The sequence below is a fragment of the Stenella coeruleoalba genome (genome assembly GCF_951394435.1).
Source record: "Stenella coeruleoalba genome assembly, chromosome: 15".
Classification (NCBI taxonomy): Eukaryota; Metazoa; Chordata; class Mammalia; order Artiodactyla; family Delphinidae; genus Stenella; species Stenella coeruleoalba.
Genome location: NC_137161.1, coordinates 26,621,322 through 26,640,907, shown reverse-complemented (window position 1 = coordinate 26,640,907; position 19,586 = coordinate 26,621,322). Strand labels below are relative to the sequence as shown.

The 19,586-nt window shown below is 37.0% G+C and overlaps 1 protein-coding gene across 3 annotated transcripts in view; it reads left to right on the top strand.

The window, feature by feature from the left end:
- TPX2 (TPX2 microtubule nucleation factor) overlaps positions 1-19,586 on the top strand; it is a 59,554-nt gene that overhangs the window by 13,659 nt on the left and 26,309 nt on the right. For all 3 annotated transcript variants that reach the window (XM_079946536.1, XM_079946537.1, XM_079946535.1), the window contains exons 3-7: positions 1,005-1,173; positions 3,487-3,606; positions 10,627-10,753; positions 17,397-17,525; positions 18,418-18,546. In XM_079946536.1, the coding sequence (XP_079802662.1) occupies positions 1,068-1,173; positions 3,487-3,606; positions 10,627-10,753; positions 17,397-17,525; positions 18,418-18,546 (611 nt within the window). In that variant the 5' untranslated portion in view covers positions 1,005-1,067. The remainder of the gene's footprint in view (positions 1-1,004; positions 1,174-3,486; positions 3,607-10,626; positions 10,754-17,396; positions 17,526-18,417; positions 18,547-19,586) is intronic.

Genomic DNA, 19,586 nt, shown 5'->3' with positions numbered 1-19,586 from the left:
ACAAATGGCTCATTGGGTTTCATAGGGAAATTATTTACCAGTGAGTGTGGCCTTTCAGCTATTTTTCAGATTACTTCCAGCTATTTTCTTAACCATACAAGGCTGGAGTGGGGGCTGACTTTAAACCTACACAGGTTTCCACAGACAGAGGACACAGTACAGTACTTCTGTACAAAGTATGCTGAAGTAAGGATGGACCCATATCTTTGACATGTTTCTTTTACCTAATCTGCATGTTGTGCCGTTTATATACTTTTTTTTTCTTTTATGTAATTTTTGAAGTCTTTCTCTTCATGCCCAGGAATAGTATTTTTATGAAAGTATTTCTAAAGAAAAAACCTGTACTTGGCAAAACTATATTGAGTTTTTACTATGTATGAGACACTGTTCTAAGCACCTTGATGGATGAGGTATACACAAGTGAGTAAAATTCATCCTTATCTACAGGAACTTAGCGTCTACTAGGAGAGACATTTGCATAGTTAACTAATATAAAATTAGATGGTATAAAAGCACTATGGCTTTGGAGAGGCAACGATTAGGTATGATAGGTGGAAACTGGGAAAGATTTTACAGAGAATTGGACTGGATTTGAATGATGAGTAAGATTTTGGTCGGTAGGTATAAAATTTAATGGTGTGTTTCAGAAATTGGGTTATTCAGGGCAGAGAGACAGCACACTGGATGTGGAGGAGACTGGAAATAAGAAAACGGTAGATTGAGGAAAATAAGATAATGAATGTAAAACACCTAGCGCAGTACATGGCATGTTGTAGGTATTCATCAAATTTGACCTCTTTCTAATTCCAATATATTTACCTCAAGGAGTGTCTTCAAGTTACTGAAAAAGCGAAGTTAACTATTAGTGTGATTTGAAAAGTAAGGCATATTGCCCAGGTGATTTTCAGAATTGCAAAATGTGATCATAAAAGCAAAGTAATTGTTAGGCAATCAGTACCTTAGATAAATGTGCCACCAAATTTCTGAACTATTTCTTTCCTTAGGAGGTGACCTATTGAGAAACAAACACTGGGCAAACCTGCTGTTCTGCACCAAGGGTGGGAAAAATGTCACAAGTTACAACCTCCTATTCCTATGATGCTCCAACAGACTTCATCAATTTTACATCTTTGAATGATGAGGAAGATACCCAAAACATAGATTCCTGGTTTGGTAAGTATCTGCTGTTTTAAGGGTTAGTGACTTGCTTTGTGCTGGAGACCTTTCAAAAATAGAAGGGTTTGTAGGTAACCAAAATATAAATTCCTGCGCTTCCCTGGTGGTGCAGTGGTTAAGAATCCGCCTGCCAATGCAGGGGACATGGGTTTTAGCCCTGGTCCGGGAAGATCCCACATGCTGTGGAGCAACTAAGCCTGTGCGCCACAACTACTGAGCCTGCGTGCCACAGTTACTGAAGCCTGTGTGCCTAGAGCCCATGCTCCGCAACAAGAGAAGCCACTGCATTGAGAAGCCTGCACACTGCAACGAAGAGTAGCCCCTGCTCGCCGCAACTAGAGAAAGCCTGCGCGGAACAACGAAGAACCAACGCAGCCAAAAATAAATAAATTTATAAAAATAAATAAATTTAAAAAATATAAATTCTTTTCTGCACCAAGATACTTTGTCATCCACGATATGATAGAAATAATCGAGATGCCCAGTATTTTGGGAATAGACTCTCAGTAGAAATCAATGTTTTCCAGTTAAGAATGACAAATATTTAAGCTTTAGGGACATATGGTAAAATCTAGATGAAACAAAGTTGAGTGAAGTTCTAGGACATGTCTGTAGTGATGGCAGTCACATAAAAACTTGCTCCACTGTCACTGGGCATAGAGTATAATATTACAACTGAAATGGGATGTTGACAGTCTTACTCAGATTTCCTCAGTTTGATTTGTATTTATTTTTATTTATGTGTATTAAATTCTATGCAATTTTATCACCTGTGTAGGTTTGTTGATCTGCCACAGTCAAGATATCAAACAGTTCTAACATCACAAGGATCCTGTGTTGCCCTTTTATAACTATACTCATCTCCCTCTTGCTGCTTCTCCCCAGTTCTTTTTTTTTTAGTTTTTGGCCCCACCACACAGCTTGAGGGATCTTAGTTCCCCGACCAGGGATCGAACCTGTGCCCCCTGCAGTGGAAGCAGGGAGTCCTAACCACGGGACCTCTAGGAAATTCCCCCCAGTTCATTTTTAAATGGAGGGATTATGCTACTCAGAACCCAATCTCCAAATAGAGATAGGATTGCCTGATGTTGGGGCAGGTGATATGACACAAACTTTGACACCAGGTTAACAAATAAGGATGTGGTTTTGTTTTTATATTACATTGGAGTAATATCTGAGCCCAGTGATATGTGAGGCTAGTATTTGCTGGGGCTTCTTCATTTTCTTCTATCTCATGTCCTTATCCTCCTCATTAAGAGAAATCAGTATGTGATGGGGGATAGAAATTAGTCCATTGCAGCTGTACTTAACACTTATAATGCAGTGTCCAAATGTGATGGCATATGCCATTCTCTTGGAAAAGGATTCTAATAAAATCCAGTGGGTATCCTGAGAGGAGGGGTCTTTTGGGCGTGGTGTAGGAGGAAGGGTGGATAAGACGGCCAGCTGCCATACAGAAGTCTTCCCCATGCCCTTGGCCCACAGAAACCCTGAGGAAATAGCTGAGTTGTCTATCTCTTTTTCCAAGTTTTTCTTGAAAACAAGAAAGGAAATATTAATATAACAATACTATTAGATACAGTTTAGAAGAAAAAATGAATCCCACTCTTTTTTTCAAAATCACCTTAGTTCTAATATATTACTTTCTAATTTTCTTCCAAATAATCAAATCTTTTTACACAGTTTTGCAATCAGAGTGTACATTCACAGAGTTATTGCTGAGGCTCGCTACATTCCTAAAATTTCTATCAGTAGGCTGTTGGTAGAACACACTTTTCACTGTTTTGCACTGGCTTTTGGGCACAGCAGAACCTAAGATAAAATTCCTTAAGAGAGCCTAACTCTGTTCCATACTCATACACCCCACACTCTCCTAGTTGAGGAAGAACCTCAACACAATTAGACTATCAGATGTCCCTTGTAAGCCTTGCAGGTCTTGCTGGATACAGTTTTCTTTAAGAGGAACATGCTGTATTTAGGTGGTAGATAAGACCAGTTTATGCTTGTGTGGTCCTGAATGTGTATCAAGCAAAGATAAGGAGCTATTCACAATGCAGAGTCTGCACTTCTTTTCTATAATACATTGTTCAGTGTTGCCAGTGTTTTAGTGATAGTTTTTGCAGTCGCTATCTCTGACATATAATATGTACTTATTCCTTTTTGATCACTAGGACTTTGCTGGTACTTGCAAATGAGTTAGAAGTATACTGGTAGAAGGCTTTATTTAGGCCCCATATTAGATGTATGGCACTAATTTATTTTGCATTCTTTGCTGATTGTTTACACGATGGTGATTTTACCTTTTCACAGAAGAGAAGGCCAATTTGGAGAATAAGTTTCCTGGGAAGAATGGTACAGGAGGGCTTTTTCAGAGCAAAACTCCTCTGAGAACAGCTAATCTTCAGCAAGATGTCACACCTTTGAGACCAGGTAAGAAAGAACATCTTAGAAAAAAGCTGCTTGGCAGAATGGTCGAACAGTATATTAGGAACCTGAGGGATCTGGGGAAATTACCTAAATGATGTATCCCTTGGATTTTAATTGGTGAAATGTGTTAATTCATTTATTCATTTCATGGTGAAACGTGAAACTAATGATGTGCTGCATTCTTCTTTTTTTTTTCCCAGTCTTTTGGAAATTAAGCTAACATAGAATTTTATTGCCAGATGTATAACTATTTTGTTTTTATGACTAGATTTAATGTAACCTAACCTCGGTCTGGCTGGGAAACAAAACAGCAGGAGGGAAGAATGTACTGCTTGCTAACTGTACAAGAATTCTTTGAGTCATGTATCTGATTTTAAAAGATGATTGACACTTAAACTAATAGTTACTAAATCTGCAAGATACTGTCTATTTGATTAAAACAAAAAAGTATTCTTTAAATCCTCAAAAATGATTCTTGTTTTGAAATAGTAGCTATATTTAGATATAATTCACATATCATACAATTCACCTGCTTAAAATGTACATTTCAATGTTTTTTCATATATTCACAGCATAGTTGTGCAGTCATCACCACAATCAATTTAGAACATTTGAAAATTAATCTTATGGGTAAATCTGAAACTAGCCTCAGTCATACCAATAACTAGAGGGCCATATCAGGAAATAGCTGTTTTCAGTGAACTTGTGTAGTTTGCAGAGTCTGAGTTGCTAGGCTGACTTTTTTATTTTTAATAGAACCTCCTCATAAGTAAACTCTGGAATTCACATGTACTCTTTTTGTTGTTGTTGTTGTTGGGGGTAGGAGTTTATTAATTAATTTATTTATTTTTGCTATGTTGGGTCTTCGTTTCTGTGTGAGGGCTTTCTCTAGTTGTGGCAAGCGGGGACCACTCTTCATTGCAGGTGCGCGGGCCTCTCACCGTTGCGGCCTCTCTTGTTGCGGAGCACAGGCTCCAGACGCGCAGGCTCAGTAGTTGTGGCTCACGGGCCTAGTTGCTCCATGGCATGTGGGATCCTCCCAGACCAGGGCTCGAACCCGTGTCCCCTGCATTAGCAGGCAGATTCTCAACCACTGCGCCACCAGGGAAGCCCCCAGGCCGACTTTTAAATAGTTCATTCATGAGTACAAGTGATATCTATTGAATTTGGGATCTGGACAAGGATCCTGAACTTTTACATCCATCTTTCTTGCATAAGAGGTTAGAACTATGTGCACGTTTCACTTGAGGTGCTTAGAAGTGTGGCAGATTTTCTGTTGCTTTGATGGTCTTTGTGCTCTTCTTGAATTGAAAGAGGATGTGATGTACCTAGTTTGTCTGGACCACTTTCAGGTTAAGACTGTTATATCAGCAGTAAGCCCCAGAGCAAGAGACCTCTGCATGACCCATCATGTGGCAAAGACCATGTACACTGCTTCCATGCATGTATACCCCTTGGGCCCCACAGTCTTTTTGTTCTTTGTTAGCACACATTCTTACCTGTCTCCGTGCTATTCCCTCTGCCTTGAATACCTTTAATCTAACTGAGAAGTCCTTACTTATCATTCAAGTTCCAGCTCAAATATCTTTTCTATGTCGATATTATGTCCTACAATCTTCTAAACTCAGTAGTGTTTGTATCTTTTTTGTAGATTCCATCAGATTTCTACAAAGGTGATTATGTTATCTGCCTTTTGTTTTTTTCTTTCTTGCATACTGCACCTTTAGTAGGATGCTGAATAGGAGTAGAGAAGTAGACATGCTTGTTTTATTCCTGATCTTACGGCAAAAACATTCAGGCTTTCACCATTAAGTATGATGTTAACTGTAGTTTTTTCATAGATGCCCTTTATCAGGTTGAGGAGTTTCCCTTCTATTCCTATTTTGCTGATAATTTTTATAGTAATGGAAGCTAGATTTTCTCATATGCTTTTTCTGCATTTATTAAGTTTACATGAATTTTTTTCTTTTTTCTTTTATTCTTTAACTATGCTCAGTTATGCTGTTTTTCCAATTTTAAGCCAACCTTTCATTTCTGGGATGAACCCCCAGTTGGTCAGGATGGTATTTTTCTTTTTATATATATTTTAGGTTCAGTTTGCTACATTTTTTTGTTAAAAATTTTTCATCTATGTTCATGAGGAATAATGATCTGTAGTTTTCCTTATGATGCCTTTGTTTGATTTGATAGAGTAATGTTGGCCTTACTCTATAAATATTCCCTTCTCTTCATTTCTCTGGAAGAATTTGTGTAAAATAGATATTACATCTTTCTTAAATGTTTGGTAGAATTCACCAGTGAAGCCATCTGGGTCTGGAGTTTTCTTTGCAGGAAGGTTTTTAACTAAAAATTTAATTTCTTTAACAGATATCGATTATCTGTTTCTTCTTGAATAAGCTTTGGTAGTTTGTTTTTCAAGTAATTTGTCTGTGTCATCCAAGTTGTTGAATTTATAGGCAAAAAGTTGTTCATAATGTTTCCTTATTATCCTTTTGATACTTATAAATTCTGTAGTGATATCACCTCTTTCATTTCTGATATTGGTAATTTGTGTCATCTCTCTCTATTTTCCTAATCAGTCTGGCTAAAGATTTATCAGTGTTAATAATCTTCTCAAAGAACCAGCTTTTGGCTTCATTGGTTTTGTTTTTGTTTATTCCTATTGTTTTTCTGGTTTTTATTTCATTGATTTCCATTCTGTTCTTTATTATTTCCCTTCTATTTACTTTGGGGTTCAATATATATATAATGTTTCTTAAGGTGGCAGCTGAAGCCATTGATTTGAAATCTTTCTTCTTTGTTAATGTGTTTACTGCTGTAAATATCCCCTAAGTACCTCTTTAGCCACATCCCATAAATTTGAAATGCTATGTTTTTATTTTCATTCCATTCAAAATACTTTTAATTTCCCTTTTGAGATCTTTGACCTGTGTGGTTTTTTGGTTTGTTTTTTTATTTTGGCTGCACGGGCTTCTCTAGTTGTGGTGCACAGGCTCTCTAGTTGTGCTGCATGGGCACCAGAGCACGTGGGCTCAGTAGTTGCGGCGTGTGGGCTTAGTTGCCCAGCGGCACATGGGATCTTAGTTCCCAGACCAGGGATCAAACCCACGTCCACTGCATTGGAAGGCGGATTCTTAACCACTGGACCACCAGGGAAGTCCCGACCTATGTGTTTTTTTTAATTGCAATATAATTGACTTATAACATCGTGTAAGTTTAAGATGTACAGAGTGTTGATTTGATGCATTTATATAGTGCAATGTAATTAATACCTCTATCATATCACATAATTATCATTTCTTTTGTGATGAGAACAATTAAGATCTAGTCTCATCAACTTTGAAGTTCATAATACAGTATTGTTGATTATAACATTTATGCTATGCATTTAGATCTCCAGGACTTAATTTATCTACTAGTTGCTAGTTACCTGTGTGTTATTTAATTTCCAAATATTTGGGGTGGGGGTGCTCCAAAAATCTTATCTGTTATTGATTTCTTGGGGGATTTCTACTGTGGTGAAAGGACATACTTGTATGACTTGAACTCTTTTAAATGTATTGAGACTTGTTTCATGGCCCAGAATATGGTCTGTCTTGGTAAATGTACTTGGGTGTACTTAAAAAAAAAATGTGTATTCTGCCGTCATTGGGTGGAGAGTTACATAAATGTCAGTTGGGTCAAGTTGGTTGATAGTGTTGCTCAAGTCTTCTGTTTCCTTATTGATTATCTATCTGATGGCTCTGTCCGTTATTGAAAGTAGGGATATTGAAGTCTTCAACTATTATTGCCGAATTGGCTATTTCTCCCTTGAGTTTCGTCAGTTTTTGCTTCGGGTATCTGGGTCTCTGTTGTTAGGTATGTATATGTTTGTAATTGTTACATCTTCATGATAATTTGACCCCAACGTATTTTTGTAAATGAAGTCTTATTGGAATACAGCCATGCTCATTTGCTTATATATTATTTGTGGCTGTTATAATCTTACTGATTTTTCTGTCAACTTGTTCTATCAATTAGAGAGAGAGGTATTGAAATTTTAGACTATAATTGTGGATTTGTTTATTTCTCCTTATAGTGGTATGTGGTATGGATAAAGAAGATATGGTATCCCACTTGATCATGGTGTATGATCCTTTTAATATATTGTTGGATTTGGTTTGCTAACATTTTGTTGAGGATTTTTGCATCTATGTTCATCAGTGATATTGGCCTTTTTTATGATACCTTTGTCTGGTTTTGGTACCAGGGTGATGCTGGCCTCATAGAATGAGTTTGGAAGCATTCCTTCCTCTGCAGTTTTTTGGACTAGCTTGAGAAGGATAGGTGTTACCTCTTCTAAATGTTTGGCAGAATTCACCTGTGAAGCCATCTGGTTCTGGACTTTTGTTTGTTGGGAGTTTTTTTTAAATTATGGATTCAATTTCATTGCTAGTAATTGGTTTCTTCGTATTTTCTATTTCTTCCTTGTTCAGTCTTAGGAGATTTTACATTTCTAGGAATTTGTCCATTTCTTCTAGGTTGTCCATTTTATTGGCATATAGATGGTTGTAGTAATCTCCTATGATCCTTTGTATTTCTGTGGTGTGAGTTGTAACTTCTCCTTTTTCATTTCTGATTTTATTGATTTTGGCCCTCTCTCTTTTTTCTTGAAGAGTCTGGCTAAAGGTTTATCACTTTTATTTATCTTCTCAAAGAACCAACACTTAGTTTCATTGATCTTTTCTATTTTTTTAGTCTCTATTTCACTTATTTCCGCTTATTCATTTCTTTCTGCTCTGATCTTTATGATTTCTTTCCTTCTACTAACTTTGTGTTTTGTTTGTTCTTCTTTTTCTAGTTTCTTTAGGTGTAAGCTTAGGTTGTTTGAGATTTTTCTTGTTTCCTGAGGTAAGCTTCTATTGCAATAAACTTCCCTCTTAGAACGCTTTTCCTGCATCCCATAGATTTTTGGATTATTGTGTTTTTGTCTTCATTTGTTTCCAGGTATATTTTGATTTCTTCTTTGATTTCCTCAGTGATCCATTGGTTGTTTAGTAGCATATTGTTTAGACTCCATGTGTTTTTGTTTCTTGCAGTTTTTTTCTTATAGTTGACTTCTAGTCTCATAGTGTTATGGTCAGAAAAGATGCTTAATATGATTTCAGTTTTCTTAAAGTTACCGAGGCTTGTTTTGTGGCCTAGCATGTAATCTATCCTGGAGAATGTTCCATGTGCACTTGGAAAGAATATGTATTTTGCTGCTTTTGGATAGAATGTTTTCTCTCTCTATATATGGTCTAATATGTCATTTAAGGCCAGTGTTTCCTTACTGGTTTTCTGTCTGGATGATCTGTTCATTGATATAAGTGGGATGTTAAAAGTCCCCTACTGTTATTGTGTTACTGTCAATTTCTCCCTTTCTGTCTGTAAATATTTGCTTTCTGTATCTAGGTGGTTCTCTGTTGGGTGCATATATATTTATAATTGCTATATCTTCTTCTTGGATTGATTCCTTGATCATTATGTAGTGTACTTCTTTGTCTCTTGTAACATTCTTTGTTTTAAAGTCTATTTTGTCTGATATCATTATTGACACCCCGTTTTCTTTTGATTTCTATTTGCATGGAATACTCTTTTCCATCCCCTCACCTTCAGTCTGAGTGTGTCTTTAGATCTGAAGTGAGTCTCTTGTAGGCAGCATATATATGGGTCTTGTTTTTGTATCCATTCAGCCACTTTGTGTCTTTTGATTGGAACATTTAGTCCATCTGCATGTAAAGTAATTATTGATATGTATCTACTTATCGCCATTTTGTTAATTGTTTTGGGGTTGTTTTTGTATGTCAGGTTTTGTTCTTTTGTTCTTTTTTTGTTCTCTTCCCTTGTGGTTTGATGACTGTCTTTAGTGTTATATTTGGATTCCTTCTCTTTTTGTGTGTGTGTGTATCTATTATAGATTTTTGGTTTGTGATTACTGTGAGGTTTATATTTATCAATCTGTATGTCTCTATTTTAAGTTGCTGATCTCATAATTTCAAATGCATTTTAACAACCCTGCATTTGTACTCTCCTCCCTGTATGATTACTGTTTTGACATCATATTTTACATCTAATTGTTTTGTGTATCCCTTAACTGCTTATTGTAGATACAGATGATTTTACTACTTTTGTCTTTTAACCTTCCTATTAGCTTTGTATGTGGTTGATTTACTACTTTTACTGTATATTTGCCTTTACCAATGAGATATTTCCTTTTGTAATGTTCATGTTTCTAGTTGTGGTCTTTTCTTTTTCACTTAGTGAAGTCCCTTTAACATTTCTTATAAAGCTGCTTTTGGCAGTGCTGAATTCTTTTAGCTTTTGCTTGTCTGTAAAACTTTTGATGTGTCCATCAAATCTTAATGAGAGCCTTGCTGGGTAAAGTATTCTTGGTTGTAGGTTTTTCCCTTTCATCACTTTAAATATATCGTGCCACTTCCTTCTGGCCTGCAGTTTCTGCTGAAAAGTCAGCTGATAGCCTTATGGGAATTTCCTTGTATGTAACTTGTTGCTTTTTCCTTGCTACTTTTAATATAGAATTGCAGATTAAAAGATTTTTTCTTGACTTTTCTGAAGGCATTATTCTGTTATCTTTTATCGTCCTGTGTTACTGATGAGGAATTCAGCTTATCCTATTTTCCTTCCTTAGGTGATTTCTTTTTCTCTGTGGAAGCTTTCAGAATTTTATCTTTTTAAAATGTCATGAGAAGATGTTAAAAAAAAATGTCATAAGAATGTGTTTGGGATACTTTTTTCTGAGGTGATGCCTTAGGCTGGCAAATAGGCAGGGCCCTGGATACTTCATTTCTGCCTCAACCAAAGTAGCTTTTATAAATTGCTCTTCTGCATAAGATTTCACTGCTTAGGAGGGATACACACACACATACACACACAATTTGCAATCTAGAATTCTGTATTAAGTCATATATATACACATGTATCTCTCATCTCCAACTCATTTCCTTGGGATTTGAGTACTGACTAGTTTTTGCTCTCTTGCAGTTGACAACACTTATAACAAAGAGGCAGAAAAAGAAAACCTGGTGGAAGAGTCCATTCCAACAAATGCTTGTTCTTCTCTGAAAGTCAAAGGAACCACATCAAGAAATATTCTAGCTCAGCCTCAGAGGTAAGACTGTTTTGGTGTTCGAAGTGGTGGTTATATTAATAACGTTCAACGAGGAGTTACTGGAGCACCTACTATGTGTTCCATACTACATTAGACTCTTCATGTTACCTTATTTAATCTTCATAACATTTATGAGTTGTAGGTAACATGCTTAATTTATAGATAAGGGCTCAGATGTACTAAGTTGCTTGCCCAAGGCAGATTTATTTCAGAGACAGGATTCAGACTGATCACTTTGGTTCCAAAGTCCTTGCTATTTGCGCTGTCAACATGGGTTGCCATTTACATTTATTTGTATGGATATGTGGCAGGTTTTTTTTTTTTCCTGTGTATAGGTTGTAAATAAACTTCATAAGGGCAAGTGTCATGTATCCCTAGTACCTAACAGTGTCTTGCAGGAGCAAAGCTGAATAAAGTCTTGAGTGAAGGGGTGGATGGATGGGTGGGGTAAGCTGTACTCTTGGCACTAGGAACCTCTGAAAATCCAATGTCTTTGAATGTTGTATCAGTATCCTCTTTTTAACCAAAACAAAGCTGTTAGTCTTAATATTAGTTGCCTTCAGATGGCACTAATCAAAAGATTATTTGAATTAGATTTTTAAAAACTTTCACTTGGGAGTTCCTGGTGGTCCAGTGGTTAGGACTCAGCACTTTTACTGCTATGGCCTGGGTTCAATCCCTGGTCGGGGAACTTAGATTCCACAAGCCGCACAACATGGCCAAAAAAACTTTCACCATCTAATAATTACCACTCACCCACAGAGTTTAAATTCGAGGACTGGGGACTTCCTTGGTGGTCCAGTGGCTAAGATTCCACGCTCTCTATGCAGGGGTCCCGGGTTGGTTTCCTGGCCAGGGCACTAGATCCCACATGCTGCAACTAAGAGTTCGTATGCCACAACTAAAGATTCCATATACCACAACTAAAAGAACCGTATGCTGCAATGAAGATCCCAAGTGCCGCAACCAAGACCCGGTGCAGCCAAATAAACAAATAAATATTTAAAAATAAATAAATAAATTCCAGAACTATTTAATGCTTTATACTTTGATGTCAACAATATTGAGGAATGGCAGAGTATTTATAATACAATTGCTCAGAAGTAATGAAATTACCCTTTACAAACCCTCATGCTGGTGTAAGGGGATCACCTTTTGAAGATGGTATCATACATGCTTATTTTAATCTTTTCTGGTGAAGAAGCCCCTTTTAATTGAAAAATTCTGTGAGATTCAACCAGCTATCACAGGAAATTTAAGAGATTGCTACAGGTTGATTCTGTGGTTTCTGTTCCATGTTTAGATTGTTAAGTCCCTATGGAAAAGGGACCCAGTATCCTATAGATTCCTTCAGAGTCCAAGATAGTGCTAGTGTCTTGGCTTCTGCATTTTGAATATGTATATTACTAAAATTGCCCCACATTCTGAATGAATTTTTGAATGCTTTTGGGAAATGATGGTATGACAGAAAGCCAGCTGTTCACAGAATCAGAAGATCTGAATTGTTTTTGTTTCATTTGTTTTAAAGGCAGGTATCTCTACTACTCAAAACCTTAGTTTACTGAGAATAACCGTCTCTCTCAGGCTTATTGCAAGAACTGGCCAAATAGGATAACATGTGGTAGTAGTTTGTAAATGAGACTGCATTATGAAAATGCATAAAGAGGTAAAACATTAGTGCCATTTATCTTAGATCTCAGATTTATCTTAGTCTAGGGATGCCTAATCTAGAAAAGAAGAGCAGATGGAATAGGAAGGTATAGATAATCATACAAATTTCCTACTATTTTCTTCTCACATGATTTTGATGGATAAGCTAAAAGATGGCTAAAACTCCTTTGACTCAGAATAGTTAAAAGTCAATAAGGCCTTAGTCTATAATAATAATTTTTCCATGCAGGTGTTGCTTTACCACATATATTTTTAAAATAAATTTATTTATTTATTTATTTTTGGCTGTGTTGGGTCTTTGTTGCTGTGCATGGGCTTTCTCTAGTTGTGGCGAGCGGGGCTACTCTTTTTTGCAGTGCATGGGCTTCTCATTGCGGTGGCTTCTCTTGTTGCGGAGCACGGGCTCTAGGCATGTGGGCTTCAGTAGCTGTGGCTCGAAGGCTCTAGAGTGCAGGCTTAGTAGTTGTGGTGCACGGGCTTAGTTGCTCCGCAGCATGTGGGATCTTCCCGGACCAGGGCTTGAACCCGTGTCTCCTGCATTGGCAGGCAGATTCTTAACCACTGCGCCACCAGGGAAGCCCCACATATATGTTTTAATTTTTATAGTCTCATCCCTTAGCAACTTCTCCCTAAAGACATTCAGCAGTTCTTCTCTTGACTTTATAATATCATTGTATATTGAATTTAAGTAGTGGTCCAAAATGGCCATGTCTTCATGTACGTTGCCTTCTTTCCTTCTAATTTTTAATGAAACTCTGTCCATTTTAAAAAAATTAACTAATTTTATTGGGGTATAATTTACATATAGTAAAATGTACAGCTCTTGAGGGCACAGTCTGATTAGTTTTGACAAGTCTATAATGCAACCACGATACCAACATAGAACAAATTCCATCACCTCAGAACATTCCCTTATTCCTCTCCCTTTAAATTCAACTTTTACTGTTCTTTCTGCCTTCTCACTTTCCCACCTCCCACCCAGAGGCAGCCACTGTTCTGATTTCTGTCACCATAGATTAACTTTGCCTGTTCTAGATATTTTTATAAATGGAATTGTATAGTATGTACTCTTTTATATCTGAGTTCTTTCACTTAGCATGTGCTTTTGAGATTCATTCATGTCATTGCATATATTAATATTTTGTTCCTTTTTATTGCTGATAATAAATTCTGTTGGATGGATATACCACAGTTTATCCATTAACCAGTTGAGGACATATGAATTGTTTCCAGTTTGGGGTTATTATAAATAAAGGTGCTATGAGTAGTTTGCGTATAGATTTTTGTGAGGACGTGTTTCTCTTGGGTGAATACCTAGGAGTGAAATTGCTGGACGTACTGCTAAGTGTATGTTTATAAGAAACAGAATTTTTCCAAAGTGACTGTACCATTTTACATTCCCATTAGCAGTATATGAGAGTATCAGTTGCTCCATATCCTGGCCAACACTTGGTATTGTCAGTCTCTTTAATGATATTTCATTGTATTTTTTTTAAAATAAACTTATTTATTTTTTGGGTCTTTGTTGCTGTGCTCAGGCTTTCTGTAGTTGCAATGAGCAGGGGCTACTCTCTGTTGTGGTGTGCGGGCTTCTCATTGCGGTGGCTTCTCTTGTTGTGGAGCATGGGCTCTAGGCGCGTGGGCTCAGTAGTTGTGGAATGCAGGCTCAGTAGTTGTGGCTCGTAGGCTCTAGAGCACAGGCTCAGTAGTTGTGGCACATGGGCTTAGTTGCTCCGCGGCATGTGGGATCTTCCTGGACCAAGGCTGGAACCCGTGTCCCCTGCATTGGCAGGCAGATTCTTAACCACTGAACCACCAGGGAAGTCCCTCATTGTGTTTTTAATTTGTATTTTTCTGATGACTGATGATGTTGATCACATTTTCATTTGATTACTGGCCATTCATATATCTGCATATACAGTTGTTTTTTTAGTCTGGCTCCCTGGAGTCTCCCCTGTGCCTGAAAATGTTAGTGGTCAGCCAAGACCGAGTAGAGTTTATACTGAGGCTTAAGTGTTCATCCTCTCTGGTTCTCTTGCTTCTCATTTTGCCTCTAAATTTCCAGTTGTTTTGCCAGCCCTAATGTTTGTCTTCTGATACCTAAAGCTAGTAAGACTTTAGCTGTGTGCCATTCTACTATATACACATTGGGGAGTGCACTGAATCAAATAAAAACCAGTGAACTCACCAGTGTCTTACCTAGTGCATTTATGTCTTTTAAGGATGGACACCTCACCAGTTTCTGCTTTTTCACTGGGCCCCCCAGTCTCCTCTAAACATGCATAGTTAGCATATATAGTAATACATAGGAATTTGTGCAGAGTTTTGGCTCAGACTTTGGGTGATACCTTTTCTGTAGCTCTTTCACTACCGGGACTTTCCTCCTATTTCCAGCTGCTGTACTGGCCTGAATTCTATCTTCCGTTATCTACGGCCAATGAGATTAGAGTTTTCTGCTGCTGGAGCTGCCGCATTTGGGGTGTGCCCTCAGGCAAAAAAGCTACTAACTCATAACTCTTAACCTTTGTAGTTGCTTTTCATGGATAAATGTTTCTCTTTTTTCTGCCTGCTTTTGGTCACTTTTCAGTGCCTTCAAGTAGTCATATTTTTATATATTGTGTACCTTTTGTAATAATATGCAAGAAGATTTGCATGATAAATGCACTCTGTATTACTCCATGTAATTGTTTTTATGAGTACTTTTAGAGATTGATATGAAAATATTTGCAGGTGAAAGATCTGAAATTTGGGATTTGCTTCAAAAGCTAGGCAGGCGTGGATGGAGGGAAAATTGACAGTGTGATTGGCTATAAGTTGAAATTTTTAAAGCTGAATGATGAGTAGTACCTGGTGGTTCATTATATTATTCTCTTCACTTTTTACTAAGTTTTAAATTCTTTATGATAAAGATTTAAAAATTAGTTACTCTACGCAATCTAATAACAATTTGAATATATACTAATACATCTTAAGACTTGAGAGAAATTAAACAAGATCTAAATAAATGGCAGGACATAACCATGTTCATGGTTTGAGAGACTCAGTAATGTAAATATGTCAAATCTCCTTATCTGATGTATAGATTCAACGCAATCTCTACAAAAATCCCAAAGGTTTTCAGTTTGGACATTGATAAATTGATGCTAAAATTTATACAGAAATGCAAAGGTCCAAGAATAGTCAAAATACTTTTGAAGTGTCTAGTAGATAGCAATATTATAAAGACTTTGTGGTATTACCCAAGGATAAATGAGACCAATGGAATCAAATAAAAGCTTACTCTCTCATATATGGACACAATATATGACAAATGTGGTACTGCAGACCTTTGGGGAGAGGGTGTTTTTATTTTTCCCCTTTCAATAAACAATGATTGGACAATGGATAGCCACATAAAACAAAATGGGAATTAGCCCCTACCTCACTCCATAGAAAACAGAAAGTACAAGGTGGCTTGTAGATCTAAATGTGAAAGCTGAAGCTCATGTAAGGAAATATAGGAGAATATCTTCATGACCTTGGAATAGGGAAAGATTTCTTAAATAGAATCCACACAGGAAAACACTGACATGCTTTTAGGGAAGGAGGTTGTTGTATTTGAGCATATTTGTCTAATCAGATGATACCATAAGGAGAGTGAAAAGCCAAGCCTCAGATTGGGAGGAGATGTTTGTAACACTAAAAACCGACAAAGGGCCTCATATTCACAGAATATAAAGAATTCCTACTAATCAATTAGAAAAGGATTGACAATGCAGTAGAAAACAACCAGGAGACTTAACTAGCACTTTATGAAAGAGGATGGCCAAATGGCCAGTTAACATGTGAAAAGGTGCTCAGTCTCACTGGGAAAAGCAAATTAAAACCACAATGAGTTTCTACTCTATACCAATTTATATGATTAAAATTAAGTCATCCGACAATACTAACTGTTTTGGAGAATGTAGAGCAGTGTAGACTTTGTAAATTAGTCAGTGTAAGCATAAATTGGTACAAGCACCTTGGAAAATAACTTTAGTTGATAAACCAATGTCTATCGGTGACCTAGCAATCTTACAACTTAACATACCCAACAGCAATGTGTACATCAAGAGACATTATGTGAGAATCAACAGTAAGCTGGGTAAATAATGGTATGTTCCTACAATGAATGTTACACAGCACTGAAAGTCAGTGAATTCGAACTACGTGAGTCAGTGTGGTTGAACCTCACAAACATAATGTTGAGTAAAATAAACCAAGACAGAAAAAATGCTTGCAGTAGTCTGATTATTACATAACGTTTTTTGTTTCCTTTCCAAACTAACAGACCATGTTTATGGAATGCATGTTTGTATGGTAAAATGATAAAGAAAAAGTAGTCATTACTGTAAAAGTCAAGATAGCATCTGCTGCCAGTGTTTTGTTTCTTAGTCTATGTGGTGATTTCATGAGTCTTCACTTTGTAATCACTTAACTTAATTTTTGTTTTGTGTACTTTTTGTTATGTGTTATATATTTTAACAAAAATAGGAGGCCATGGCTAAAAGAAAGTGGAGAAAATAAACACTTGGTAGTAAATTTCCAGGAGATCTGATTTCTAATTTTAAGTCTGACAGCAATTAGCTGTGTAACAGGGTCAAGTCACCTCATCTTCTTTTACTTTTACTCATACTTCCAAAAGGAGGGAGTTGTACTAGGTGATTGCCAGTGCTCTTTTACAAAATTAAATCAGCTCTATTGAGGTCTAATTTACAAACACCAATGCACTTAAGTACCAACATTTTATGGTGAATTTTCAAAAACGATCAGTAAGACGAGAAGGTATTAGATTTTTAGAGCAGAAATAATGCCACTTTTTTTTTTAGAGCAGAAATAATACCACTTTTTATAGCCCTTTGTAGTTTGACATATTTTCACATTTCTGAGGAGTATTTGCACATATAGTAGATGTATTCATTACAAATAAGTTTTGTCAATTCTTCTACCATAGAAGATCTCTTAGACTCTCTGCTCAGAAGAATTTGGAACAGAAAGAAAAACACCATGTACAAATGAAAGCCAAGAGATGTGCTACTCCTGTAATCGTCAATGAAATTCCACCCTCCAAAAAAATGAGAGTGTAAGTAGCCACAGCTTCTGTCTGCTGACATAGATTTTTACTCCGTTTGCTCCTATGGTAATGGCAAGCAGAATACGTGGTGCTTGTTCTTATTTTTATCAGTTAGGAATGTATTTTGCTGAAGGTAATAAGACCTCTCTATTTAACTAGAGAGGTTTAAAGAATAATGATTTATTTGCTTCACAGAAGTCTGAAAGTAGTTTGCTTTGGTTCAATGACATCTCTTTGAGTCTTAGGGGTTTTTTTCATACTTGTTGCTCAAGATGGCTGCTCTGTGTTTCTTAGCTTCTTCTTAGCGCTTGTTGCCTCATTATCTGAAGATAGCTACTATATCTCTAGGTATCATATCCATGTTTGAGAGAAGAAGAAGGGTCTGGCAAAGAAAGAGGGGCAGCACCCATATCAGGAAAGTGAAGTATTTTCCAGAAACGCTTATGTTATGCCTCAGTTGACTGAACTGTAAATTAGATCCCCTCTAGTTGCAGTAGAGACCGTTGAAGCAAGTACAATACTTTTGCCTTCATACATTGCTGCCCCAAGCAAAATTGGGGTTCTGTTAATAAGAAATAAAGCAGAATAAATATTGAGGAGACAACTAGCTGTCTGGCATTTGTTCATTTGATGATGAGCAGTTGGAATCTCTTCCTACCCTCCTGAACCATCACCAGACAGCTCTTACCCTGACTTCTATTGGCATTCTCAAAATTTACCCATTGTAGCCATTGGAATATATGATCTGATGATACTATTGGAAGAATCTTGCTGTTGAAACATGGTTTTTGTCCTAAAGAATGAGAAAATTTAAGTCATGTGTGGTAGATCTGGGGAGGAGGGTAGAGCAGGATATGCTGTAGGGAATTGAGAGGATATTTTTTGTTCTTTTCAACTCAAGTTCTCACAATAAAAAGAAGCCAGAGGAAGAGGAAGAAGGCAGTGCTCATCAAGATACTTCTGAAAAGAATGAGTCTTCCCCAGAGAAAGCCAAGGGCAGACATACTGTGCCTTGTATCCCACCTGTAAGGTATGATTCTATCCTGAATTTCAGCTTTAGAGTCAGTAGAGTAAAATTACAAATGGGGGGGCTTCCCTGGTGGCGCAGTGGTTGAGAGTCTGCCTGCCAATGCAGGGGACACGGGTTCGTGCCCCGGTCCGGGAAGATCCCACATACCGCGGAGCGGCTGGGCCCATGAGCCGTGGCTGCTGAGCCTGCGCGTCCAGAGCCTGTGCTCTGCAACGGGAGAGGCCACAACAGTGAGAGGCCTGTGTACCACAAAAAAAAAAAAAATTACAAATGGGTACATCTACAGTCTGTTTGATGCACATGGAGCTTGGGAAACTCTGAAAGCCGTAACCATGGTAAGGTAAATTGTTTTATGTCCTTGTGGGTGCTTGAGTGTTACAGATTGAAAAAAATTAACTATTAAAACAAACGTAAAAGAAATATAGAAGGAAAAAGTTAGTGAAGGTTCTTACTACCTAAATTGAACAGTTTTTATTTTGCCAAGCTCCCTTCTAGACTTTACTCAAGTAAAATACATATTTTTACAATCAGTGTATAAGCAATCTTTGGGCTCTGCTTTATTCACTTGCTATGAGACTATTTTATTTTCTGTACTGCTACAAAATCTTCACATTTACCCTTTTTTTGATAGATTGTTAGCATTCTATCAGATTATATTTAACTATTTCCGGTTGAAAATGCTGTTTCCGATTTTTCACTATTTTAAGGAATCAATGAACATCTTTACAGGCAGATCCTTTTCTTTGACTAGTCTCCTCAGGATAAGGAAAGAGAAATTCCTTGATCTAAGATTATGGTCAGTTTTCTGGCTATTGATATTTATTGCTAATTTTATTTCCAAAATGAATGTGTGAATTTACAGTGCTGTCAACTTTGAATGAATATTTTTATTTCCTTGTAGTCTCATCTGCATTGAATTTTTTTTACTTTAAAAATTGTTTCAAATTTAACTGATATGTTGATGGCATCAGATTATTTTAATTTTTATGTGTTTGCTGACAAGATTGTATAACTATTATTGTAAGCATCTTTTCCAAAGT